Source organism: Patella vulgata, chromosome 5 (genome assembly GCF_932274485.2).
Source record: "Patella vulgata chromosome 5, xgPatVulg1.2, whole genome shotgun sequence".
Taxonomy (NCBI): domain Eukaryota; kingdom Metazoa; phylum Mollusca; class Gastropoda; family Patellidae; genus Patella; species Patella vulgata.
The window spans coordinates 72,117,522-72,145,263 of NC_065883.2; the positions used below are offsets into that span (position 1 = coordinate 72,117,522).

Here is a 27,742-nt window from a genome sequence, read left to right on the forward strand (position 1 = left end):
TGATTTTGTTTCTGTGTTTCAGGTTGTCTTTAATGATATTTCCGACCCAATAAACGAAGGTAATGAATATAAATTAGTTTAACACAACCATCTTTTGCTATATTTCTAATTATAAAATTAAGATTACAAGGTACTTTTCCTAAATTTGTGTTTTAAATAATATGAGGAGAACTTTGTAAATTATGCAGATATCGTTACTTTTTTTTAATCTCAAGGGCGTTCCAATCCATTTACATTTCTGCCATGCGTTGGTCTAGAGAGTTGATTATTGACTTGTCATGTTAATATATGTCTAAAGAGAAGTTTATATAAGATTTAAGGCCCACAGAAAGACCAGCAATATGCAGATTTAGCTCTTACATAATGCATACTTAAGAAAACATTTTGTTGAAGTATATACAATAGATTAAGAACAATATTTTCAATACTTGTATCTCGATCATAAACAGATAATAACCAGTTTAACTTACTCTTCAAAAAAAGTAGGGGATATTGAAATGCAAATACCTATGCAGGTTGTGATATGATAAATAGTCATGGACACTTGGCATGCTTTGAGAGTATGTTCACAGATGAAGAACTTATCGCCCCAACAGAACCACTGAGCTGCATGTGCGACACGCCATACCGCCATACACGTGGGAGGGGTTCATTGTCAAATTTGACACTTCAAGGAAGGGTTGATGAAAACTGCCACTTGCTGGTTTATCCTATCCATGTTTGCTTTCCTATCGGTTCTTGCATAAGATTTACTGTTTAGCGTATCTTTGCTTTAGTTTGTTACGTTTAATTTGATCAGGAGACGCTCAATTTGATCAACGTTTAATTTGATCGCATGCCACGACGAATTGCTGAATGTCTGAGGACTGGTGGAGCATTTACTCATTATTAAGACAAAAATCAAAAATGTCCCTCTTTTGACAGTATATCTCTTTGGGGGTGAAATGGGGCCGTCAGATAAGTCGCCCAGATGAACTGTTTATGTTCATGTGTAGGCAATTGGCCTGTTCTTAACATACACTGGTTACCTCTAATAAGAACAGCAGTGAATTTCCGCAGTTTTGTATTGTTTCTGAATATCCTGTATTATGAGTGAACATCATGGTTTGCTACCTTGGTTAATACTTTAGTTGTCTCCCTTGCACTTAGCAGCAGCATTGGGTGCTCCCTGGATTTGTTAGCAATTGCAAGTGATCCGGAAAATAGATCATACTATGCGGATGCCTATAATAAATGATCCTTCAATCAGTCACCACTATGCAGTTCACGCTTCGGTCCGTTATCCTCTTGCTGCTAAAAGACAGGAAATATCTTAACTTACCGTGAACTGAAAATTATTGATCAAAAAAGCTTTGCATTCGACATAGCCCATTCTGTTCTTGTTGAGTTTAACAGTGATAGTGATCTCTCCGAATTGATTGAAATTTATAAGACGGTATCCATAAAAATTCTCGAAAAACATGCATCACTGAAAATGAATGTTAAGGGCGAGAAACCGTGGTTTAATGATGCCATAAGAGATGCAAGAAAGATCAGACGGAGAGCAGAACGGACATGGTGATGTACAAATCTAACGATCCACTGGGAGATTTTTCGAGGAGAAACAAAATGTGTCATCACACTAGTTGACAGCACCAATAAGCAGTTCTACAATAACAAATTAACAGAATGTGGAAACGATCAGAAAATTATGTTTAAAATCGTTGAGAGTCTTCTGTGTAGGAGCAATGATGGCTGTCTTCTACCGGAACACACACGCAGCAAAACACTAGTTGACAAGATCGCTGAAATTTTGCAAGATAAAATTTATAAAATCAGATTCAATATCATGGAAAAACAATCAGAAATGATTCCATGTTCTTTCAGAGAACCATCAACGGCTACTTAAGACGAATTCATATTTACCGAGCCTGAACTGAAGAAGACCATTATGAAACGTAAACCTGCACACTGGATCCAGTACGAACATACCTGTTCGTCACGGAACATATCGATCTGCTGCTCCCGCTACTGTTTCAGATATTAAACAAGTCGCTTTCTGATGGAATCTTCCCTGTTGAAGTGCGCCGTGCAATTGTTAAACCATTTTTTAAGAATTCCACACTCCATACGGATGTTTAAAAAACTACTGTCCAGTCCGTAATCTGAGTTTCCTATCCAAAATTATTGAAAAATGTGTTCTAACTCAACTCGTATAAACTTCAGTCTATCGATGCTCAGAAATGTGTGTTTCTGATACTTTTGGACCTATCCGCTGCATTCGATACTCTCGACATAAATAATGGGCTTGAAAAACTGAGGTTCCAAATTTGTCTTCGTGATTCTGTGTACTCTTGAATTAAATCGTACTTACGACGTAGATTTCAATGTGTCAGAATAAATTCCTCAAAATCAGAGACACTTGACATGGTATGTGGTATTCCACAAAGCTCGGCATTGGGTCCTGTCCTATTCATCATCTTCACGAAGACATGTACAAAGATAAGGCATATTTTGGATTAACATCCCATCTTTTTGCTGATGATACTCTATTTGAAATTCGATGTAAATTCTCGCATCCCAACTCTTGACTGTGTCCAGTGTCCAAAACTGTATTGAATAAATACACAATTGGATGACAAAACATTTTCTGAAGCTAAATCCCGAAAAATAACGTTATAAAAAGTAACAAATACAATTGCGATCTGAAAATATTACCTTTAACTTTGACAACAAGGAGATCATTAAACTAGGAAAGACCAAAAATATCAGAGTCGTTATTGATTCCAACCTGTTTTAAAGAATATGTTCAGGCGGTCTGTTCCTCATCCTTCTTCCATCTCCATAATATCAACAAGATCAGAAAGTATTTAAACAGAGATAATCTAGAAAGACTTGTACAATCTGTCTTAACATCTAAGCTCCTCTATCACAATGCTTTCCTGTGTCAACTTGCAGGAAACCTCACAAAGAAGCTATAATATGTTCAGAATTCAGCTGCCAGATTGCTAAATGGGAAAGGACGATTTGAGAGCACTTCTGGTACATTATCATCATTACATTGACTATCCGTTAAACAGCGAATTAATTTCAAGATTTTATTAACTTTTAAAGCTCTAAAATTCACAATCACCTACCTACACCTAACACATGATAGTACCTTATACTACAAGCCGAAATTTATGTTAATCAGATAAACACTTATTAAAGATCCCTTGTGTAACACTTGAGACTGGAAAACGTGCATTTTCATACTCAGCGCAGTATCTCTAGAATCAGCTCTATGGTGGCCCATGGTCGCAATAGCGTTTTTGGGGTTATTTTTTGTATTTCATTTAAAATCATAAAAAATAAAAGTAAAAAAAAAGAATTTTTTTTTTCTATTGTTTTACAAAATAAAAAATAAATCTTTTTAAAATTTAAGAAAAAAAAAATCTTTTTAAAATTTAAGAAAAAAAAAATCTTTTTAAATTAAAAAGAAAAAAAAAATCTTTTTAAATTAAAAAGAAAAAAAAATCTTTTTAAATTAAAAAGAAAAAAAAAATCTTTTTAAATTAAAAAGAAAAAAAAATCTTTTTAAAATTAAAGAAAAAAAAAATCTTTTTAAAATAAAAAAAAATCTATATAAAAAAAAATAATAAAATATTTAAGATTAAAAAAATCTATAAAAAAAATAACATTCTAATTAAAAAAAAAAATAAGTGAAATAGAAAAAATCAAAAAAAGAATTCTGCACGTGGCCCATCGTCGTAATAGTGTCTTGATTATCCAGACTCAGTATAAAATCAGCCTACGACAGCTATCATTCGACTCGAGTGACCAGAAATACCCCGTGGCCCATTGTTGCTATAGTGTCTCGATTATCCTATGTGGCATAACTCGAGCGACAAGAAACGAGTTTGTAGTTATCTCCCCTTCCGAAAGGAAAAGGGTAAACAGACATCAACACGTGAAACACAATTTTTCCACCCATGACGTCTATGGACTTGGATATATGTGTTTATACATATGCAAGTCAATAGAAATGTATAATTAATAGACTATAGAAGCCTAGCGTCATTTAGACTAGTTTATCCAGTCTAACTAGAACTAGGCCTACATACATAATGACGTTTGAAGTCATTGACTTTAATGACACCATTCGGCCTACTAGTGCGCAAGGCCTATTCTCCCCTCAAAAGGCTTATGTAATGTTTTTAAAACACTTGGTCTCCCTGAGGTCGAATTTCAAAAGTAGTTAACAACTTTGAAACTAATCCTCGAAGTATAGGCCTACTACTACTAAGTAGCCGGGGGGGGGGGCGAATGGTTAGCACGTGCGCGCTGTATCATAAAGCCTATCATATCATAAAGGCCGTCATTGAGTCAACTGGCGTGATTTCGAATCCCCGGTTGTACGTGACAAGGAGTAGGGTGACCTGTCAAACATCGTGGGTCTGTCGTTCAGATTATCCTGTGTGGGATCTATGAAGAACGTATGGTATAGACTCGAGCGACAAGAAACCAGTCTATAGTTACCTCACATCAAGGCACAAGTAATTTTAACTAAAATCTATTCAAATTAAATTTTAAGTTACAATCGATCTTCGTGAAACGCATAAATTTAAAATTTCACTTTGATTTTAAAATCTATGTTAGTGATTTTAGCTTCTGTTTTTGTGAAACCCCTGCTCTCCCTGAGGTCATCGCTAGTCCCCCGCTACGACCACAGGAACGGGTAAGAGGTGCGAAAGTGCGATGGCGGACAACATCAATTTCAAAGACAAAATAGAGCATGATAGCCTACGTGGACTTCGTCTGGGGCCTGTTTTACTAAGATAAAATTCAAATTTTAATATTTGATTGGATAATAGATAATATTAGATTTATTTTAGTGCTTAGCTAATCAAAATTGAAGTATCTACAATTATGTTGACGTGAGATAACTACAGACTCGTTTCTTGTCGTTCGAGTTTAAACGTTCTTCATAGATCCCACACATATTCATCGAGATACTACTGCAACAATGGGCCACAAAATTTTTCTGGTCGCTCTAGTCTAATGATAGCTGTATACTGGGTCTGGATACTCAAGACACTATTGCGACGATGGGCCACGTCGGGAATTATTTTTTATCTTTTCTTTTTCAATTTTTTTTTTTTTTCATTTAATTTTTTTTTTTTAATATTATTTCTTTTTTATTTTTTTTAAAATATATTTTATTATTTTTATATATATATATATATATATATATATATATATAGATTTTTTTTTTTCATTTTAAAAAGATTTTTTTTTTTAAATTTTAAAAAGATTTTTTTTTTTTAATTTTTTAAAAAGATTTTTTTTTTTTTAAATTTTTTAAAAAGATTTTTTTAGGATTTTTTTTTTTAATTTTTTAAAAAGATTTTTTTTTTTAATTTTTTAAAAAGATTTTTTTTTTTAAATTTTAGAAGATTATTTTTTTTTATTTTGTAAAAAAAAAAAATGTTTCTTTTTTTTTTTTTTTGTACTAATATTTTTATTATTTTAAATGAAATACCAAAAATAACACAAAAAACGCTATTGCGACCATGGGCCACCATACAGCTCCCATTACACATACGTCTTTTTCTGTTTTTAGGAACAAGCTGAAAAACTTTTATACGAAAAATCGGGCTTGTTGTCCCTCTTGAGCAACCAGTTTGTTGGATATTCAGCGCTTTATAAATAATTATTATTATTATTATTATTAATGGTTTAAAAAATATCACCATAATGACGGTTGAGTTCGGATTTCATGAAAATCGGACCGAAACTGTCCGACAAAAGGCCGCTCCCTGTACGAAAATAGTGTGACAGTATTAATATCAAGGTTGTGGACTCTCTAGAGGTCACAATTTTGATCTGATTTTGATGAAACTTAAAATATATGTTTATATCCCAAAGATCTTTGTTGCTGTCGATATTCGCGCATATTAGACTGTAACTTCCTAGATTATGGCCCCTCATTGTACGAAAAAAATAGTGATTTTAGCTTGCGGACCATTGAAAGCTGGGTCACAATTTCTATCCAGTTGTAAAAATTCTTTAAATGTATCGCCGTTAATTTTCATCGGGTTTATGTTGTAGTGAGAATGGCAGGTGATAGAGTTGATGAAGTAAATAAAAAAAAAACTAGTGATAAAATAGAGAGACCGACGTTAGAAAGAAAGAGCCCGACCATGATAGCAAGAGAGAGACCAACAATAAAAAGAGATATAGTCTCTGAGAGGAAGGTGAGAGAGAGGAAAAATTTCTTGTTTCTTTCTGTGTTAGGCTCACTACTTATCAATCACTCCTCGTAGGTGTGGGAGTATACGAGGGTGGACAGGTGACCAACGCTCTGTCATATACAAGTAGGAAATGAAACAAAACCACGCAACTTGGACTCGACGATAGACCCTGTGATTTAAAGCGCACACGTTTAACCATTCGGTCATACCACACTGCCCTGAAGAAGAGAAAGGCAGTATCTGCAAAATGATCATTTTGAGAAACTCGACTTTAAAGTTTGTCACATTTTTGCACCCATAAATATTGTTCAAGACATTTCCACATTCAGTTGAGTCCAAACCCTAACATAATTACTATTTTTCTCCTTAGTTATACTAGAGCAATTTACATTTACTGCCAACACCTCGTCTTAGGTTATCATATATGTACCAAGGAGAACGACAGTATCTACATTTACTGCTTTTCTCTTTAGTTGTACCAGGGCAATTTACATTTACTGCGAAAAATTTGCCATAGATGTACCAAGGAGAACGGAAGTATCTACACTTTTCTCTTTAGTTGTACCAAGGCAATTTACATTTACTGCCCAAATCGACACTGTATATCTCTTTATATAATTGGGTTAGAAAAGATACTGCTGATCACAACGACACCAAAAATGTATTTTGGTCAAAAGTGTAGATAATGCCCCTTTCCTTTGCGAGGCAGTACACCCATGAGAGGAAGGTAAAACAATAGGCCTAGGCCCCTATAAATTTTTATGCACAGTCCCCCGTCACTATATGTATATATATATATAGAAAGCCAAACAAATCTTCGGGGTGCAGTAAAAGCCACTCGTTTACTTATCCTACAAATATGCATCAAATTAAGTAGCCCGAAAACTTGTTCTGGTGTGCCTATGGATAGTTAATATCTTTTTCTCTCTATCTTTAATTCATTGTTTATCTAAACACCACAACATACGTTACCAATTTGTACACGTGGTTCCCATTGATTCCCCACCCGGATGTGTCTTGATTCCCTGAATGTTATTAATACTAAATTCAAAAATCGCAACATATTTTTAATGCTCACTAGCACTAAAACAAAATTGTTGCTTGATTGTTTTTAATTTATTGTACAAAGGGTTTTCTATTTCAGCGTAATTTTGCTTTTATGTTTCAGACACCTGTAGTCGTTAATGATATTTCTGGAACAAATAGTGAAGGTAATCAATATCAGTAACGTCTTAATGAACTAATCTGTCGGTTATTATTTCATTAAATATAAAATTAGAGTTACTGCCCCTTGATTTAAACGGCTGTGATCCAGGGCTGGGGTAATAGTAATGGAATGTAATCATTACATTTTTTAAGTACTGACCATGTAATGAGTAATGGGAGATTTTAAAAGTCATGAGTAATGGAAATGTAATTAATCACTTTCCAAAAATCATGAAATTGTCAATTACATTTTATGGCACATATAAATATCTCCAATATGACAAGCTTCAAATTTTATAGCACCAAAGAAGTAAATTAAGCGTATCTAACACAAATCCAATTTATTATAACTTAAAAAAAAGAATGAGAATAAGAAACTTTTATACGAAAAATCGGGCTTGTTGTCCCTCTTGAGCAACCAGTTTGTTTAAAAAAAAGAATGAGAATAAGAAGACATTAAACATTTTCTTTTATTACTTTTTATGTAAGACCCGTTTTAGATATGTGACTTAGAAAGTGGCTTTCTGTAATCAAAGATTAGTGCCAATATGCAGCAAATCACTCAGTCAATCAATCATTCGGTTAGATTAAAAGACAATAGTCTTATTACACTGGAGATTTTATTTGAAAATAACCTACTCAAAACACAAAAGAAAATATTTATAGGGCATGCACGATTTTTAAAATAATAAATGCAACGTTTATTAAAACAAAACAATTACCATATAAGTCTTTCTATCAATCAGAAACGATTTTAGTATAAATCATCTCCCCAACGGAATTCTTTACAAAATTGTATTACATTGTTTAAGATTTTAATTATATAAAGAGTTTAATAATTATTATGTAATCTTTAAATTACGAGGAAGATTGTATATTATTAAAAAAAACGTATAGCGCAGCCATTCTATGTAGGGTATTGGACTTTGGATGCGATGGTTCATTTTGACACGGCTCTCTTTCAAGCAATCTTGACTTTATTATTCAATCATTTTTTGAGGTAATACAAAAACAACTGCATATACCTTTAACAATACAATGTCAAACAAGTCCACCGATTATTATCCCGCGCCGAACGAAGTTAGGGAGCGATATTGAAATGGGGTCCGTCCATTCCAAGATATCTTTCTGCAACTTTGTACACAAATAACCTATTACAGTAGTTGTGCCTTTTGTTATTTAGGAATTTCTGGGATTTATATTTTTGTGTTTCCATGGAAACAAATTTGACTTAGATTTTGTTTCCGGAGCAAATCTCATAAATCGGTCAAGATATCTTTTTGGCACGTGTACAAACATCAATCTGTGATAGTTGTGCGTTTTGCTTATTTTGAATTTCTCAGCGTTAATAAGTTTATGTGTTTCCATGGAAACAAATTTGACTGTTCAAGATACCTTTTATAATACTTTTACATTCATCAACCCATTTTTTTATTTTCTGATGTCAAGTCTTCCGTCCTGATTTTGTTTCTGGAGCATATTTCATTATCTGTTCAAGAAATCTTTTTGAAACTTTGTACAAACATTCAAGTAATTTATTTTCTGATGTATAAGCTTTTTGTTTAACATCAGCTGATTGGGGTAGGCAAAGGTTGTTGTTCAAACCTTACATTATTTACTTTAGGAACGTCTAACATGATCAACGTATTGTAGTTTGTGAAGAGAACTTTTTGGGGTAATTGTTACTTGAATATCTATAATCTGTTGCTTCATTGTTATGCTTTCATAAACCATTTTATCATCAGCTTCTGGACATACCTAAAGGAGAAGAGATGTTTGTAGTAAATCATTTACTCATAAATCTCATTTAAATACACATTCAACTATTCATCATTAATTTTAAAAACCTTGCTTGTAATAAATTATAGCCATGTACAGTTATTAGTGTTGCAGGGGGGGGGGGGAGAAACATGAATAAATGTGAGAATTGTACTAAATCATTTACAAGCCAGGGTAAATGTCTGCAGTACAATCGTAATGATACTTTGCATAAATTATAGGATATATATTCCTGTTCTAGGTTATTTGGGTATTTGCAATTGTGCTATTCTTTTTTTTTATATTATCTCATAGCGGCTTTCGTCACTGGTTGTATGACTCATCGGACGAAATAATACCCTTCCCAATATTGTGTTCAAACCGGTAGGGTCACCCCCCCCCCCCCGTACAACTTCTCCGGTTACAAAATTCCAATATTCACCTGACCCGATTAACATATCTATCATCAGGACATTCTGTTCTCCGTTATAGTCTGCAAAATTTAAATTTCTCAGACGAGGGAATCCATTTTGAGCGCTGTCTAAAGATCGGTTACATAATTTGTCTCATATGAATGGAACAACTATTGCTAATATCCGGATATCTCCGTTGATGGTGCTAATGTCTAGGCTTACAACATATAAAGTCTGATAAATTGTATATCTAAAGTCGGGTGGGGGTGGTCTTAAATGCTGATCCAAATGTCTTGATCATAAAGGTTCTCTGTTCAACATCTGGCAAGCAAAGATAATTTCGAATGGCTCTGTTTATATATGTGCGTTGACTACCACTGTCAAATATCATCCTAACATCTAATCTGACAGGGGATCACTAGATGGCTAAGTGGGTAAGATGCTGGCTCGCTAGCCTGGAGGTCGGGTGTTCGATCCCTGCATTGACCGAGAAAGTTCATCCAGATTTTCCGGCGTGGTTTCCCCTTGTCAGTGATGCAGGGCGAAGGGCCTGACAAGGATAGCTGCCTAGTCGTTCGGATGGGACGAAAAACCGAGGTCCCGTGTACACATTGGCGTGCACGTAAAAGATCCCTTGGCAATTGGAATTCGATTTAAGAGTAGCCCGTAGCGCCGCTGCCCGGGCAAAATTTCCCTCATAGCACACTGTATGACGTATGCCGGTCTTAATTAGCCCAGTTTAGGAGCAGAGCAGTAGGACGTTAAACCCCATTTCGATTCATTTCATTTCTAAATACAACAGCTCTTGTTGTGGGTATCAAAATTGCTGTTGACGAATTAATAAACATCGACAATGAATAAATGAATTCTGTGTTGTATCCATCTGACCATGGCAATTTCCTCGATTTTCCTGAAACCATGTTGAACCTTCATTATTTCTATTTGACTGGAATCTTTGTGATGGTTGAACTGGCTGATTAGTCAAAGGCTGATAATGCGATGACGAGGGTTGGGAATATCTTTGGTGCAGAGAATGCTTATTGTTGATTGACACATTTCGACCTCTGGCTTCACAAATATTAATATGATGATGCTCTTGACAATGTGGCCGTCTTTTATTTGGGTCGCAATTGAAACTCATGTGATCCTTTCTGAGGCAAATATTACAACGTTTATCCCTCCTTAGTATACTGCGTCTTGCTTCAATATTTGTAACATTGCTACACTTATTGGATGGATGTGGTTGGTGACAATAAGTACACGATAATCTATTACTATCAGTTGTCAATAAGGCTGAAGCAGTTGTCTGCTTTCTAAATCTTGCCGAAACTGATACTGGTCGCGAAGTTGTGGGGGATATGTGGTTCAAAAAAGTAATTGAATGTCAATAGATAAAAGAACACGAGAAAAATAGAAATAGTCCGTACATTCCCTTGTTTTTCTGCATTTAGTACTTAATAAAAACATGGTAATGCATGGATTTTTCTTTCGTGTTCTCTTATCTAGTGACAGTCAACTCTTTTTATGAATTGTCAAATTTCCTCTCACAATCTCACACAACAACTTTTGGTCTTGAAAGGAATTATTAGTGAGCAGACATTCGCCTATGTATCTGTTATCACTCGTAACTTCAGTCAGTTATATAGAGGGATAACTTGTGTTTTCCTTTTCCGTTCGTCACTTCCGATTGTTGAAATCTTAATAACGCAACTATCGTAGCAATGATCTCTGTTAAAAGTATTTAAGAGTGTTTAACCAGTTCTATCACACATGTGATAATGACTGGCGCCAATATTGTCCTTTAATTTGGAATTGGCCTACTTAGATCACCGACACTGTGATCATTACACGGTACACCACTAGCGTCCCCTGTCGTCATACTGTTGAATTTGGAGAAATGTTTTGTGACATTGGTTTTGCAAGATTGGTTTTTGGAGATTTGCATTTCGAAGTTTGTTTGTTCGGGATTTGTTTTTCGTTGTATGCCTCTGGTGTAATGTAAATGTAATTTTTATACGCCCACATTTTCATGTAGATATTCATGCATATCTGAACGGAACTATCTTAATTTTGTAAAACAAATTAATATTTTAGATAAAAATGTTAAGTTTAAGATAAAAAATGTTAAGTTTAAGATAAAAAAATGTTAATTTTAAGATTAAAATGTTAATTTTAAGATAACAATGTTAATTTTAAGATTAAAATGTTAATTTTAAGATTAAAATGTTAATTTTAAGATAACAATGTTAATTTTAAGATAAAAATAAGAATTAAGGACGGACTGTGAATTAAAAACCAAGAATTAAGAACACAGAATAAAGAGCTGTTTGGTCTTCCATAGTCAAGGACGTAATCACCCAGAAGCAACATTTATTTGCAATATTTTTTTATCTGGAGAAAACTTATTATACCACATAAGAATATGGTAACATACGCGATCTCCATAGCCCCGGCCTACGATGTAACTTACCTGTCTTCATTAAAAAGGTCATTTAAGGTATGAGTGTGATCAATATGTTCCGAGACATTTCCTCGGAATATGGTTGTTTCTCAGGGAAGTATCTTATCACCAAGACTCTTCACGATGAAAATTATCCGATCAAAGAGTCCCTTAAACCAGGTACGAATGGTTATCTTTAAGTTGATGACTTTTAGATGTGCTATGGTTTTACACACATGCGGATAACCGAACGTAAGTTGCATCTTTGTTTAAATTCACTTTTCTCAAAAACAAAGATTATCTGCATACATTTCTGTCAGAACCTTATTTCGATGGCACTACGGAAATGGTCTGTTTGCAAGAACAGCTATATCGGCTTCAACAAATTTAGAACCACTGTGCCAGAATGGCACTAGGACTAAACTGCGTCCTCACGTATCTCCAGCTCTAAGCTCTCTACATTGGCTTAGAATTCATTTTAAGGAGCTCTCTTTAACATGTTAAACTGTTAACAGGATATTGTTGACCCATATGTCCAGCCAGGTCCATGCGTTCTACCGATCAATATCTGCTTCAGACATCCAAATACAAATTGACAACATTTGGTGTCAGGTCTTTTTCATATACATGTATCTCTGCAACGCTTTGGAATTCCTTACCCCTCTAAACTAAAGTCTGCTGAAAAATTAACTTCATTTAAATCAAACCTAAAGACCCATCTTTTCAAACGTTATGTTTTAAATATATTGTGTTATATTGTGCTTGGTGTCAGGTCTTTTTCATATACATGTATCTCTGCAACGCTTTGGAATTCCTTACCCCTTTAACTAAAGTCTGCTGAAAAATTAACTTCATTTAAATCAAACCTAAAGACCCATCTTTTCAAACGTTATGTTTTAAATATATTGTGTTATATTGTGCTTGGTGTGTGTTCAGCGCTTAGAGCATTTCCCAATTATGATGTGGATTTTAGCGTATTATTTTGTTAATACACAGACTGGAGAATATTAATGATACAATCAATATGTTAAACAATGTATATTTTGATCAATGTTCATTGTCCCCAATTTGTTCTGGATTTTAATGTCAGGCATCGGGAAACTGAGAGGATGAGTCCTATTGATTTTCCCCGTTCTCCGTCCAGCTCTTGGAAAATATAGGCGTATCTTACATGACAACCACTTGTTTAATATTTGAATACATGTCTAACGAAACAGCAAAGGTGTCATGTACAAGTTTAATTTATTGACAAACAATCGAAAATTGTGATTTTCTGGCCTGAATTTTAAAATCTACAAGTACAAGGGTTGTCTCTCTTGTCACCTGTGATCAGTTTCATTCACACCTATCCCGGGAATATTACTTTTCCTTCAGCTGCTCATGTCCCTATCGTCGTGTCTAGAACTTACAGGTCTTGCCTTTACATTAGGTTATTGACGTCTGTAAGACATGGTTAATAACAGGGTATAGATGTCGTGTCTCGATAATTTATTGAGAAATAATTCTGCGTTAATCCCCCATATTTTGTGAGTTTTGGTCATTTAATGAAAGTAATGTGGTTGTGTATTTGTATATTTTCAGCTCCGTGTATACCTATTAATTGGAAGAAAGGTGAGTTATTAGGTAAGGGTGGATTTGGTGAGGTATATAAATGTTATGACATGGATACAGGTTGTGAATACGCTGTTAAAATAGTTCAACTTGGTAATCTGAATGCTAAAGCCCCCAAGGTAAGAAACTATAACAATATTATACTATTGGTTGAGAATCACTGTTATAATACTATAGGGCCTATGTACTGTAGAGGCTCTGGTTAATGTATTTTAATAGTCGTTAGCTAGTAGTACCAGTGACAAATAGAACTAGGTAGTTTAACATCGGGCAATGGCATCATAGTCTGATAATCCAAATATGGTAATCCCATGCTTTAGACACAACTGTGTCATCCCACCCTCACCCCCTTGTGCCCATGTTAGTACAATGGATTTAAATCCAGGGTAGCGTTTGTGCAGCTGACCAATCCGATAAAGGAAGTACCAGGTCAATTTCCCGGGGTCCAATACATGACTCATTCACGTATCCTCTGTATATAAGAAGAGCGGGGTTAACTTTCCCTTCAGATATCATTGAGAGATCCTAGAGAAGACATCATTTCGGAGTTCAGGGGAACATCATACCCACAGCCTCCTCGGCTGTGAGTCTAGGAAAGACCACCATAAAACACAAGCTAGGAGATAGAGAACTTATATTTAGCTTATATGTAATGTCATGGCTGTGTGTGTAGCTTCCTGTATATAACCTTTGTATTATGGATGTTGTATTCGATATATAAACTTGTTAATTGATCATATGCACAGTGTAAAGTCAAAGTTAGTTCCGAATTGATCATAGTGTCACTCTAGTGTCACGGGCCGTATACACGAGGTTTAAAGTTAAGTCCTAGAGTAAATAATTACAAAAATAACCAGAAACAATACTAGACGATCACAAGGCTATTATGGAGGCAGACCACCATTAAATTTCACCATCTCGGTACCCACGAATTGTAGTTCGTCTATTTATAGCAATTCTCTCTCTCTCTTTTTTGTTGATTTTTTGGTCTAGAATGGACAACGAGAGTTTGAATTAACATTTTCTGCCAGGTTTTGGTAAATATTCATGATTTTGAGGCAGAAGGATAACAGGGTTATCAGGTTGGCTACGGCGATATGTACGGCAACTAGTTACATGTTTTTAGTATGCTTCTTCAAGTTTGTGTATCTCAAAATTTTGGTGGTCAACCTCATACAAATTTTAGTGCAAAGACATGACCATTTGTTCCTCTGTCTGTAGTGAAAAGCATTCAGCCCAACGAAAATTTGGGGAAAAGTTGGAGGTGGGCAAAAAAGGCCAGAATTAACATTGAAGTCAATGGAGAGATTAATGGTGGTCTGCCTCCTTATAATATGTAGCAGTGAAGAGAGTATGCGTTACACGTTGGATGTGGGCAGCTTTTAAGTCAGTCTGTCTTTCCACATCTAACCAGCGACTCTTAACATAGCATAGCATAGCACTATAAGGCATCGTGTTACATATTCGATTTGATCATCCGTGACCAGGATAGTGTTACATTCTCAAGGGGGCGGGGTGACCCCGGAACGGAAAGTCATGATTAATATTAATACGGTTCGTCCCCGCATGACTTCCGATGCTTACAACCAATGTCACCTAAAGACTACAGCCCCTATCGTGTTTACAAACAAGGTTTTCAGCAAAGCGATGGGAATTTGGGGGGGGGGGGGGGTAACACCGAAACGGAAAGGTCGCAAAACGTTAAATATCGATAGTGTTCGCCCTCTCATGGTAGTGTTTCACACCATATCTAAATGAATCATAATAAAAACAACTGTAGCTCTATTGTAGCTTATATCGCATTAACAAGGCTTTCGGCAAAGGAGTGGGGTGGGGGTAACGATGGAACAGATAACTTTCATCCAAATTTGATAACTCCTAATGCTGCAATTCAATAGGGTTCGTCCTTGCATGGCCACAATGCTTCACACCAAATTTGAAAAGAATCCGTCGTAAATTATGGCCTCTATGGGCGTATAAAAATGCATTAGTCTTGATTTCTCGCTCCTTAGCATTTCACACATTCTTAATAAAAAAATTGTGTGTTAATCTCATATAACCAATCTTTTGATAATTATTTTTTTTTTTTTTTTGATCTTACAGGAAGTGCGAGCTTTAGAGAACGAATTAAATCTTCTGAAGAGTTTTAAAGATGAGAGAATAGTTCAATATTATGGATGTCAGAATGAAGATAAAGTATTATCAATATTTATAGAATATATGCCTGGGGTAAGTTCTTTATTTATTATCATCCAACATCCAATAAAGATAGGAAGGGATATGGTCTTCTGTTCCAGTTTTGTTTCCCAAACATATCACATAAACCATAATTGTACATTTTGCTCATTAGATAAAGAAAAGAATTGTTTCCATGGACAATTATTTAGCTTAGTAGCCTTCGCTTGCTTGTTAATTTTTGAACAGTAATACGAAAGCATCGGCCTTGGACATCTCTACAGCTAAATAATTTGGCTCCAATATAAGAAGAAAACTGAACACAACATATTCTAGTCGTATTTGATTTTGGTTTGCTATCCCAGCGATCTGCATGTATCCTTTGATGCAGAACCTCTACCAGAACATTAAGTTCCATTTCATATTAAAATAAAAAGAAAACAATTAGATTAATTTGATTTTGTATTTTCAGGGTTCAGTAAAAGACTTAATCAATGAAATTGGTAGAATTCAGGAACCCCTCGTTAGAAAGTATTCGAGACAGGTGTTACTGGGTTTATCCTATCTTCATAAAAACGACATTGTACATCGTGATATTAAAGGTTAGTAGCATATTGTTCATCAGAGTTAACCAGTCAACATTTTATACTTAGTGACCGGGTAAAGTTACCAACAAATATAACTTGAACGTTGTTGCCGAAGAATATTCCTCTGTGTGTGATTGCTGACATGTTCAATCCAATTATGAAGTCTCCGGTTTTACTGGTTCTCTGGTTTATTGGTTAAGTCTTCAAACCAATTGCAAAAATGTAAAGAAATGGTCTGTTTATTACCTTGTGTGAATGTTTCAGTTTTTAATATTGAGTCATTTGGAAATATCACCAAAACGATCTTAATTTCATTCTGTTTCAGCTGCTAATATTTTAAGGGATACTCAAGGCAATGTAAAGCTGGGAGATTTTGGTGCCTCTAAAAGACTCGAGAAGCTTCGTAGTGCTAGTGGATTAAAGACATATGTGGGAACACCCTACTGGATGGCACCTGAAGTCATCAAGAGTGAAGGTTATGGTCGAAAAGCTGATATTTGGTAAAGCAATTTATCTCACTTTTGTCATTACAGGGTTTCCACGGTGGCCCACTGAGTATGGCATTGGCTCACTGGGTCCCTGGTTTGATGCCAGCTGTTGGCTGATAAAATGCTCACGATTTTCCGACATGTCTCCTCCTTTGTTAGTGGTGTTGTTTGGATGAGATGCAAAACCCAATTGGTGAAGAAAAGTGAGACGTTTATCAGTAAAGAACAGACAGAATCTGTTGTATTTTGAAAGACTGAATGATTTACACTTACAATAATATTTTTGACCTGAGGTGCATTGGACAGATACAAATAATACCCTGAATACATGTACATGTACTGTGACCACTTCGTACTTGATCCTAGCGATGTTAATAAGACCCCCTGCGGACAATTGGGAATGTATTAGCAGTAGCCTACAGTTATCTCTTCAGAAGTCTACAAAATGTACGTCTGCTTGTAAGATCTTCTAATGATTAAACATACCCATTTTAGTCGTAATAGACATTTCTATTTTGTGTTGGTTTCAGGAGTGTTGGCTGTACGATTGTTGAAATGTTTTCTACTAAACCTCCGTTCCATGAATATGAAACTTTTGCAGCAATTTTTCAAATCGGCAATTGTAAACATCCAAAATATGAACTACCAAAAGATGTGACCGATTTGGCCAAGGAATTTTTAGCACTTGCATTTCAAATAACCCAAGGCGATCGTCCGTCTGCCGATGATCTGCTAAAACATGGTTTCGTTCAAGATAGAACATAGTGATCAGGATAATATATTGTGTATAGCAACGACAAGACTTTTTGTAAAATCAACGGAAAAACCTTTAAACAAACCTAATGTCTTTAGTAAACATAAGTTTTACATGCTAACGTTATCTGTACCATACACGTGTGTATTTTGAATGTTTGACTTGGGAGTGCAGTGTTTTTCGTCTGTCATGATTGGAGATTCGTCAAGTTCAGGGTCAAGATTGAGATGAGAATAAGGGAGACAACTCTAGTTAAAGTTTTGCATATTTTGACTGTTACGTTAGTGTTGGACAGAAATGTTTTTTATCTATAATGATACGCGATACATTTAGTAAAAGTTATGTGGAATTCCAGTTCCAGTTTTTTTGGGGGGGTTGATGCAAGGTATTCAGGGTTTAGAATCGACGATGAGGGTAGTTAAAGTGACCAAAACAGTGTGCGTTCCCGTGTTATTTTGTATTTGCTGTTTTAAATTAAATCTAATAATAGTGCTGAATATTTTTCTGATTTTGGTTTTATATTTAATAGTAATAATAATAAATGTCCATTTCTTAAGCGCCAAATCCATCCATAAGCATGCTCAAAGTATGAACTATAACCATGCTTTTGTGGTTATATATAATATATATTTTTGTCAAGTTAACTTGTTGAAAAAGTGCTAGACACAGTTTTAATACTGAATACAGAATAGACGTTGCATATTTGTAAATATATTATTTCTTCTTTTAATCACATCCTCCTAATTGTCGTTTTATAATACACAAGTTTATAAGACTCGAGTTTAAAGCTTAGACCATTAATATATTATAAAGTGTTAACAATAACATCTTTAAAATTGCTGATTATTATTTGCATTTTTTGTAACAAATACTGATTTTAGAAATTAGGTTTTGTCTGATAGCGACATATTTCTTTGGACAAACAAAAGAGGAGTCTATTTCTTCCAAATCATGTAATCATAAAGCACCCTTTCGCTTGCGCAAAGAACTATGTCGCTATGTAGGGGCGGGATATTTCACATTGTACATTATAGCCGGTATGTGTGTTTTATACTAAAGAAATGAAATGAAATAGGGTTTAACGTCCTACTGTTCTGCTCAGAACTGGGCTAATGAAGACGGACATATGCCATACAGTGTTTTATGAGGGAAATTTTGAACGGACAGCGGCACTACGGCCTACACCAATGTGTACACTTGACCTCGGTTTTTCGTCCCATCCGAACGACTAGACAGCTGTCCTTGTCAGGCCCTCCGTCCTGCATTACTGACAAGATCGAACCACGCCAGAAAACCAGAATGAACTTTCTCGGCCTATGCAGGGATCGAGTTTTATAATAATATTTCTATTATTGTTTAATTTTATATTTTAATAGGACTCGTCTTGGTGTTTATCATACTACGGTTACTATTACGGAGTTTATGTTTCTATTCTATGATGAATTTTATTAGAGAAATATAGTAGCCTTCGGTACTTTACCGGTAGTAAAAAATAATCCACTGTTAAGGCCAAGGCCTTGTATAAAAGTAACAGAATTTGAATTCAATAGCATGCAATCATAATTTATATCAATTTCATGTGACTTATTTAGGGTAACTAAATTATACTTTTGTGAATTGTATACACGTCAGGTTTTTCATAAATCACATTATGTACATCAGTTAAAAAATGTTGAATTTATAAAGTTATTGTTTGCTTGAATATACTTAATAATTCGATATATAGTTTGTAATTTTACAGGGGCTGGGCATGAAATCTCAGACTCGTTGCAATCCTGTCGAGGGGTACAGGCGAACGTGTTATCCTGCACTAGGTGTTGTTCCTACATGTCCATGATGGGAACTATTAGCTAAGCATCAGTTATTGCACCTATAGTTCTTGATAAATAGAGAATCTCCTTCTCGTCTTTTTTGATATAAAAAAATATCAACACTCGTCGATAAAGTAAAAAAAAACTTCACAAGTCGATACAGTAACAAAACGAGGCATTGCCCAGTTTATTTTACTTTATCGACGAGTGTTCAGTTGATATTTTTTATATCAAAAAAGACGAGTAGGAGATTTTACTTACCACCCAATCCTTTCTTACATGCAGAAATAGATAAATATAATTCTTTGCTATAAACTTCACTTTTACTGAACCTGATTACATTAAAGCGAAGTGATACATCATGTTTTATACAGCAATTTAACCATTGCAAAGTCCTTTATATTGACCCAGTGTTTCTATCAAGGTCAATTAACTAAAAATAGTTCTGTTTAATAATAAAAGCTTATTTTTAATAAAAAATGAACTGTTCTTTGAAAATTCATGTAAAGCGAGATATCGCTCAGTAGATTATGCAGGGCTGTAACTAGCTCAGAGCAACAAGGGGGGCGGGAAGTGTTCTCAGGGGTGCTGTAATATTGACGGACAATGTATATCTATTTTTTTATGGTCGAAATTTTCTTCACAGGGGTTGGGGCGAAACTTTTTGCAGGGGACCTGCGCCTCCTCCATCCGACCTCCCCCCGCCTTAGTTACGGGCCTGAAATTATGTAATTTATCAAACATTCTACTGTAAATGCTCATTGAGCGCACGAACTTGTAGCCTTTGACCATATCACAAAGCTACGGTATTGCCTCCTGGCTATTAAACAGAACCGCTTTACAGAAACACAGCCATTTGTTTAACACATACAGCATCGCGGTTAGCAATCACAAATCACAACAAAGCCCTCTTGTCCCTCTCCAGGGGTAGTGGTGGGGTTGGTGGGGATCGAATCTTCTAACGCGTGCGCTTTAAATCATAAGGTATCTCACTGTGTCAAGTAGCGTGATTTTGACCCCACACTTGTACTTGACAAGGACTATGGTTGCCTGCCTAACTTCTCTCCGGGTCCTCCGGTTTCCTCCCACTGTTAAAGACACCTACGGAGCGATTTATTGAAACGAAAATGTACCATGATGATGTTAATCCTGAAATGACATAGTTGGTGTTCAGTGGATTTAAAACCCATTTCTGTCTCTATACGACCTCCTCATGGGATAAGCCGATTTGAATCCCCTTTCTTCTGCGCAACATGAAACTATAGCACCTACTCGTAATGCTAATTTAACTTAACTTTTATAATTCAGCCATTACCTAATTCGCATTATCCCATTTCTGGAAGTTCTGTCAGGAATGGCATCAGACTGAAATACATCTTAAAAAATTTATCGCCCTAAATTAAAGCGTCAGTGTAGTGTTTGGAGAACGTGAAGTAAGAGGGTGGGGGTAACTCAACTTGTCTGCCTGTAACATTACTATTTCTTCTTGAAACTACGCCATAATTGTTTTTAACATGCACTAGATAAAACATCTCATTAATAATAAAATTCATTGTAATAATAATAACAAAAGTTTAAAAGCTATTTTGTTTAATGAAATGTACAAATTAAATGCATATTATTTGTTGGCATAATTATAACAATTGTTTTAAAGCGGAAATTGCAAATTTTCTAAGAAAGTCAAAACGTAATTATTTCTATGTCTTTTGCTCAATAGGTTGTCAACTCACAATTATACGATCATAGGTGTCATTCTCACACTTAAGATTCATTTAGACAGGAAATAATAACACAATTACCTCCCAATTACCTCCCTTGTTTTCTATTCTCCACCATGGAGTAGCGATATTCAAACGTTTCAAAAAGAAAAGGAAAATGATATTTTTGCCAATTTCTCAGCTGGCAATAGTGAATTATAGGATTATTCTTTAACAAGGTAGGGCTGTTTATAGATACCATCTATTTTCAGGCTTTATTTTAATAAATTTTAAAAATATAACTTAAAAATTTGCAATTTCCGCTTTAAAGCTATCATGTTTTTAATGCAATGTACAAATCTATAATATCTATTGCAATAATAAAAATAGTTATAATGCCACTATTTCTTAATGAAAAATACAAATCTATAATATCTAATGCAATTATAATAACAATAGTTATATTAGCAGAGGGGCAGAATCTCAAAATTGCATTTTATATATTATTACATGTTAGAGATATGCATCCACCGCATCACGATATGCCGCATCTGGTTAAGGTGGATGCCAAGCGTAATTTGTTTTGTCTTTTTAACAAAAGTAGTAAAAATGATCCGTTTTCTGAAAACTTAAAAAAAAAGGGTGAGGTATCTATAAAGTGCCATGTTGTTTTTATTATTGATCACTTATTAAAATATCATACATGATTTTATAGCCTACTCAATTGACTACGAGATAGACTAATTCGTTTTGGGATACATGTAATCCTAGAGATCAAAAGGTCACATGACTATTTGATGGCCTTTAAAACCGATCCTTTCCACATCCACCCCCCTAAAAAAATTGTATACAATGGCAAAGTGCTTCTGGTCGAAGATTCTGAACGAAGACTCGTCTGGGCAGTTGTTGAAGCGCCAATAAATCTTCTATTGCTATATAGAGTCCGATTCGTTTGCTGGATTAATCATGCCCCTCTTTTCAAGAAAAATTAAAAACCTTCCAAGATGTCGATTTTTGTCATTAATATAGACGTCTAGCTTTGTACAGTTAGATTAGACATTTTTTATCACTTCTTATTTCTCGTTGTATTTCTAAACCACAACAAAGGCTTGGTTATGGAGGCTGTATAGTGGGAATATGCCGAAAGGGTGGGGGTCATTGACATCTGATAACCATAGTAACCAGTATTGATCGAGTTCAAAATTTGATTCCTATTGTATGAAAGCAGGTTTCCATATATAACATAAATCAAGAAACTTTCAAAATATAGAATTTTTGTCATGGTTATGTAGGCTGGTTATGTTTGGGTTGGGAGGGGGTGTCTAGGAATAAAATGTGAAGCAAGAAGTGATAGAAATATCTAATCTGACTTACGACGCACTTTACATATACCCACTACAAAGCACGTCTTATATACCCACTCTTTTTAATTCGCTTTTCTAGAATTTTGACATTTTGAGGAAAGGGTTAATTTTGGACCCTTTTTAAAAGATTCATGCTTGGTATCCACCCTAACCTGATGCCGTACATCAAATCTATCTTGCCGCGGTAGACGCATGTCTCTAAGCATGAACTGATTTTTAAAATCGTATCCAAGCTTCTTTTTTGAGATTCGCCTTTCTACTATAAGCCACTATGTTTTAATGAAAAGTGTAAATATATTGCAATAATAATAATAGTTAGAAAGCCATTTTGTTTAAAGGAGACGTGGTTCTATTCTTTGGAACCCTAAAATGGGTCTAAAAGCACATAATAATATAACATAAATGTATATTATGTGATTTATATCCATTTGTTTTTAATATCATTGTAACATCAAACCAATTATGTTCGGTGAAATACGCAAACAGTTAAAATTGAACGACAGTCGTTTACGTTCACCATGTTTAAAATATTGGATATTAGGATTCCATATATTTACGGCACGTTAACAAAAAATTGAATTTTGTAAAAACAAATTGAATTTTGTAAAAACAAATTGAATTTTGTAAAAACAAATTGTATTTTGTAAAAACAAATTGAATTTTGTAAATACAAGTTGAATTTTGTAAATACAAGTTGAATTTTGTCAATTAATTTTGAATTTCGTAAATTAATTTTGAATTCTATAAATTAATTTGAATTCTATAAATTAATTTTGAATTTTATAAATTAATTTTGAATTTTTAAAATTAATTTTGAATTTTTAAATTAATTTTGAATTTTTTAAATTAATATTGAATTTTTAAAATTAATTTTGAATTTTTAAAATAAATTTTGAATTTTAAAAATTAATTTTGAATTTTTAAAATTAATTTTGAATTTTTAAAATTAATTTTGAATTTTTTAAATTAATTTTGAATTTTTTAAATTAATTTTTAAATTTTTAAAATCAATTTTGAATTTTTAAATTTTTACAATTAATTTTGAATTTTTAAATTTTTAAAATTAATTTTGAATTTTTAAATTTTTAAAATTAATTTTGAATTTTTAAAATTAATTTTGAAAATTTAAAATTAATTTTGAATTTTTAAATTTTGAAAATTAATTTTGAATTTTTAAAATTTATTCTTAGTTCTGCAAATTAATTTATTTATATTTGAATTTTGTAAATTCATTTTTTAATTAAACATGCGACTATACACCGCAAAATATTTCTGTTTGTTGTTACTGACCATTACATCCTAAAATAGCCCCTATAACACCACTGTACCGACAGGTACTCGCTTTCACTTGACTTTTCTGCCCTAAAGTGTTTGGGAATTAAAGGTATAATATATAATATTATTGTGTGTTTCAAATTATCTAAAGTTTCTGTACAGATCAATTAAATTTTGTTTCCAACTGCTAACGTTGTCTTCTAAAAACTGTAATGTATAAACCCTTTTCTTTGTTTCTAGTTTAAGTATAGGAACACCACTCTCTGTAACAATAAATATTATTAAAAATTCACTAAAGAGAAAATAACACAAAACAAAATTAAACAGAGATCCTAATGGAATATATAACAAGCTAGTAACTTGCTTCTTTAGAGCAGTAACCTTTTCGGTTTCATGCCAGTAACAAGCGGTTGCCATGCAAGATGCGCCCACATTTTGCAAGAGATGGACAGAAAACGCCCTAAAAAAATTGCGATTATTTTTACAATCAGGAGCCATAATCCAGGAAGTTGTGGTCCGATATGCACGAATGTCGACAGGAACCAAGATCTTTTGGATATAAACATAAGTTTCATCAAAATTGGATAAAAATTGTGAGTGTCCACAAACAAATTGTGGACGGACGTCCGAATGAACAGACGGGCAGGGGCGACCACAATATACGTTCACATGAGAAATGTGGGCGTATAATAAAGAGATGTGTCCACGCTAGATTATAACTTACTTTTCCTTTCTTCAAAATTAAACTGAATGACGTCACTTTTCATTATATTCTTTTTTCCCAGCATTAACATGACGCCATCAATATCCGGTTTGAAAAACTTCACATTCACGTCTTTAAGGCCTCCGGTAGATGTTTCTCTTCTAAATTTCCCTGCAAGTATGGAATACAATGCTACATATTGTGTTTCGTGTGAACATAGATTAAAGTTAGAGACGATAACATATTAGTATAACAAAATTCTGAGACCATGGAGCACATAATATAAACGTTTATAAAGACTTTTTTTATACAGCATAGAAAATGAAATAAAATAGAGTTTAACGTCCCACTGTTCTGCTCTGACTGGGCTAATGAAGACGGGCATACACCATACAGTGAGCTATGAGGGAAGTTTTGCCCGGGCAGCGGCCCTATGGCCTACTCTTATATCGAATTCCAACTGTCAATGTATACACTGGACTCGGTTTTTCGTCCCATCCGAACGACTAGACAGCTGGCCTTACCAGGCCCTCCGCCACTGACAAGGGGAAACCACGTCGGAAAATCCCGATGAACTTTCTCGGCCAATGCAGGGATCGAACACGTGACCTCCAGGCTAGCGAACCAGCGCCTTACCCGCTTAGCCACCGTCGTCCCCATACAGCATATATTTTTCAATGTGCTTTTACACAAACAAAGAATATCAACATACCTTCTAATATTCGTTTAGATGTTTCAGTTTTTAGCTCTCCAATTTTAATTTCGGGTTGAAGAACCGCTTCTTGTAAAAGTCCAATAATTTGGTCCAGACAAACTTCTACATCAGATTGACTGTACATTCCTTTACATAGCTGCATCTTAATTGACGTTGTTTGGGCAATCCGATCGGAAAAAACGAATATACACGATTCGCCAAAAATATGAGCATTATTGTTTTCTTCCAGTTGCAAAGGAGCACCCATTTTCATCGCTTTTAATTGGTCAACAAATGTATAGTCGTTTATATTACAAACATGGCGGTACAAGTCTTTGTTTGCATCCCCGGGTATAAGTTTTTCTATTTCATCATAGGGGAACAGGCTGTTGTCAAGAATGTCATTGATGTGTTTGGAGTTAGTGACAAGAAATTCTTTCATAGACATGGAAGGTTCGATGTCTGAAAAAATTGGAATGTGGTTTACTACGGTTTCTGTGATGTTTTTAGCTTCTGGCAATGATGAAAGCCGAAGGTCTTCGGGTAATGTAATAAAGACTCTTCGATTTCCAGACCGAAGACTCAAAAATAGTTGATACATAGATATCATTATCTTAGAGGTTGTTGTCCGTAGTGTCTTGCTTAGTTTGCGGAGTTCATTGTGTAGTTCTTCAGATAGTGGTCTCTGAGCTGTAACTGAAAGTCCATGTAATTTACATGTTTTGCTAGAATCGATAGAAATCAAAGGGACCCCATTAGATAGTTCTCTTTTCCAAAACCGTTCCATCGCATTAAATGATGACTTTAGTTTCCTATCCATTATATTCGCTACTAATTTATTATTTTGAGATGTTGGTATTGAAAGACGATCAAGGGTACCGTAAGTTTCGAAACTTATTATACCATGTATGAATTCTCTCAACAACATGCCCACAGCCGTTATGTCAAATGCTATATGATAACAGACAATTGCTATTCGCATAGATGAACCATTTGCGTGGTATATAAAACGAACAGGTCCTTTGTATTTTAAATCGAAGTGTTCCATACTTTTGTTTTCAAAAGCTTCATCGATGTTTCGATTGTCTTTGTCGATTATAATCAGATCAAGCGCTTGGCTTGCGTCAATCAGATTTCGTTTAATGTCCTCTTTTGAGCCTCCTGGGCGTAATACTCCTGAGTAGGTTGTTCTAAGAATAGGATTTCTGGATATTATCACCAACAGCAACTTGGTTATTTCCTCTGTATTCAGGCTTAAATCCGAAAAATACATATTAAAAAAAAGATGGAAGGCTTTATAAGCTAATTGGTTTTGGTTTAATTTGTAATATCTGTATTCCATGTAGGATATGTTTTGTGGATTGTCAACGTCGTCGTCGTGATCGTCTTCATCGTCAACTTCATTCCTACTCCTGATATTCTCATTAATAAAACTTGCCAGACTCGCTACAGTTGTATCTGGTGAAAATAATAAATTAACAGGTATTTTGTAGCTAATATCCCTATTTACTTCGTTCACTATTGTCATAGCTAACATTGAATCCATTCCTTCATCCACTAGATATGGGTTCGATGATAAACTATTTTCATCTAAAATAAGCACTTTACATACTAACTGAGAAATGTAAGATTCGATCATTGATATTCTTTCTTTGGCAGTTGCTGATTGTAAAACGTGGATATTTATTTGTACTTTTTCAGAATTTGTTTCAGGGGTTGGTCCAGTGTAATTCACATATTTTGGCAATATGCCACGAAGTTTTTCAATCGCAAACATGTCTTTGTAGCTGAAGAGATTAGTTTTAAGTACCTGTAAATTTAAATCTGTGACAATAATCTGTGGAAGATCTGATAAAATGGCAGTTTCTAGGCAATGGCCAATATCATCTTTGCAGATTAGACGGTAACCTTGATTTTCTAGTCTTTGTCTATTACGCAAATTATCATTGACATTTTCCAACATTCCCATATCCAAAGGTCCCCAATTTATGCTTTGTGCAGGTAACCCCTTTGATCTGCGATAAAATGCTAAACTGTCCTGGAAAGCGTTTCCTGCTCCATAATTACTTTGTCCTGGTGCTCCGAATACTGAAGTTATTGAAGAATGGAGAATAAAGAAATCCAATTCAATATTTTCTGTTGCTAAATGCATGTTCCACGCACCAGTAACTTTAGCATCTAAGACCTCTGTTATTTGTTTCTTTGTCATATTAATCAATGAGGAGTCTCTCAATACACCAGCCCCGAAGATCACGCCTTTAAGGGGGCATCTCACCGGGAATTGTTCCATGAGCTTTTTAAACGACCCTTTCAAAGAAATAAAATCGGTAACGTCTGTTGATAAGGCAATGATCTTACAGCAGCATTTATTGGATAAATCTTCCATTCGGGTCTCGTCGTCCTTGGTGGGATTTCTGCGGTTGAAACAAGCGATAAAACCAGCGTTATTTTCAGCGAGCCATTTAACACACTGCCACCCAAGTCCAGTTAAACCACCAACTACTACGTAAGCAGCCGATTTACTGAGTATCCGATCTGGTGGTCTTAGACGTAA

At 34.6% G+C, this 27,742-nt stretch overlaps 2 protein-coding genes across 3 annotated transcripts in view; one reads left to right on the plus strand and one right to left on the minus strand.

Moving 5' to 3' along the window:
* Nucleotides 1-19,363, plus strand: part of LOC126821892 (uncharacterized) — a 36,138-nt gene extending 16,775 nt beyond the window's left edge. Inside the window, exons 8-15 of one of the 2 annotated variants that reach the window (XM_050550494.1) lie at nt 23-59; nt 6,070-6,215; nt 7,381-7,423; nt 13,611-13,759; nt 15,744-15,869; nt 16,288-16,417; nt 16,728-16,902; nt 17,421-19,363. In XM_050550494.1, the coding sequence (XP_050406451.1) occupies nt 23-59; nt 6,070-6,215; nt 7,381-7,423; nt 13,611-13,759; nt 15,744-15,869; nt 16,288-16,417; nt 16,728-16,902; nt 17,421-17,655 (1,041 nt within the window). In that variant the 3' untranslated portion in view covers nt 17,656-19,363. The remainder of the gene's footprint in view (nt 1-22; nt 60-6,069; nt 6,216-7,380; nt 7,424-13,610; nt 13,760-15,743; nt 15,870-16,287; nt 16,418-16,727; nt 16,903-17,420) is intronic. The other variant, XM_056100765.1, reaches the window with a different exon arrangement.
* Nucleotides 19,364-23,750: 4,387 nt separating this feature from the next.
* On the minus strand, nt 23,751-26,394 carry LOC126821136 (uncharacterized). The gene is made up of 3 exons (XM_050549472.2): nt 25,207-26,394; nt 24,516-24,665; nt 23,751-24,054 (listed from the first exon to the last, which is right to left on the minus strand). Exons 1-3 carry the CDS (start codon nt 26,234-26,236, stop codon nt 23,933-23,935), a joined length of 1,302 nt encoding a protein of 433 aa, XP_050405429.2. The 5' UTR covers nt 26,237-26,394; the 3' UTR covers nt 23,751-23,932.
* Between the last annotated feature and the right edge of the window lie 1,348 nt (nt 26,395-27,742).

Coding starts and splice junctions, on each gene's coding strand:
- LOC126821136 (XM_050549472.2), bottom strand. CDS start 26,236: ATGGAACACTTCGATTTAAAATACAAAGGACCTGTTCGTTTTATATAC. Junction 24,666..25,206: donor ATCTAAACGAATATTAGAAG/GTATGTTGATAT, acceptor CCATACTTGCAG/GGAAATTTAGAAGAGAAACA. Junction 24,055..24,515: donor TAATTTTGAAGAAAGGAAAA/GTAAGTTATAAT, acceptor TTATTGTTACAG/AGAGTGGTGTTCCTATACTT.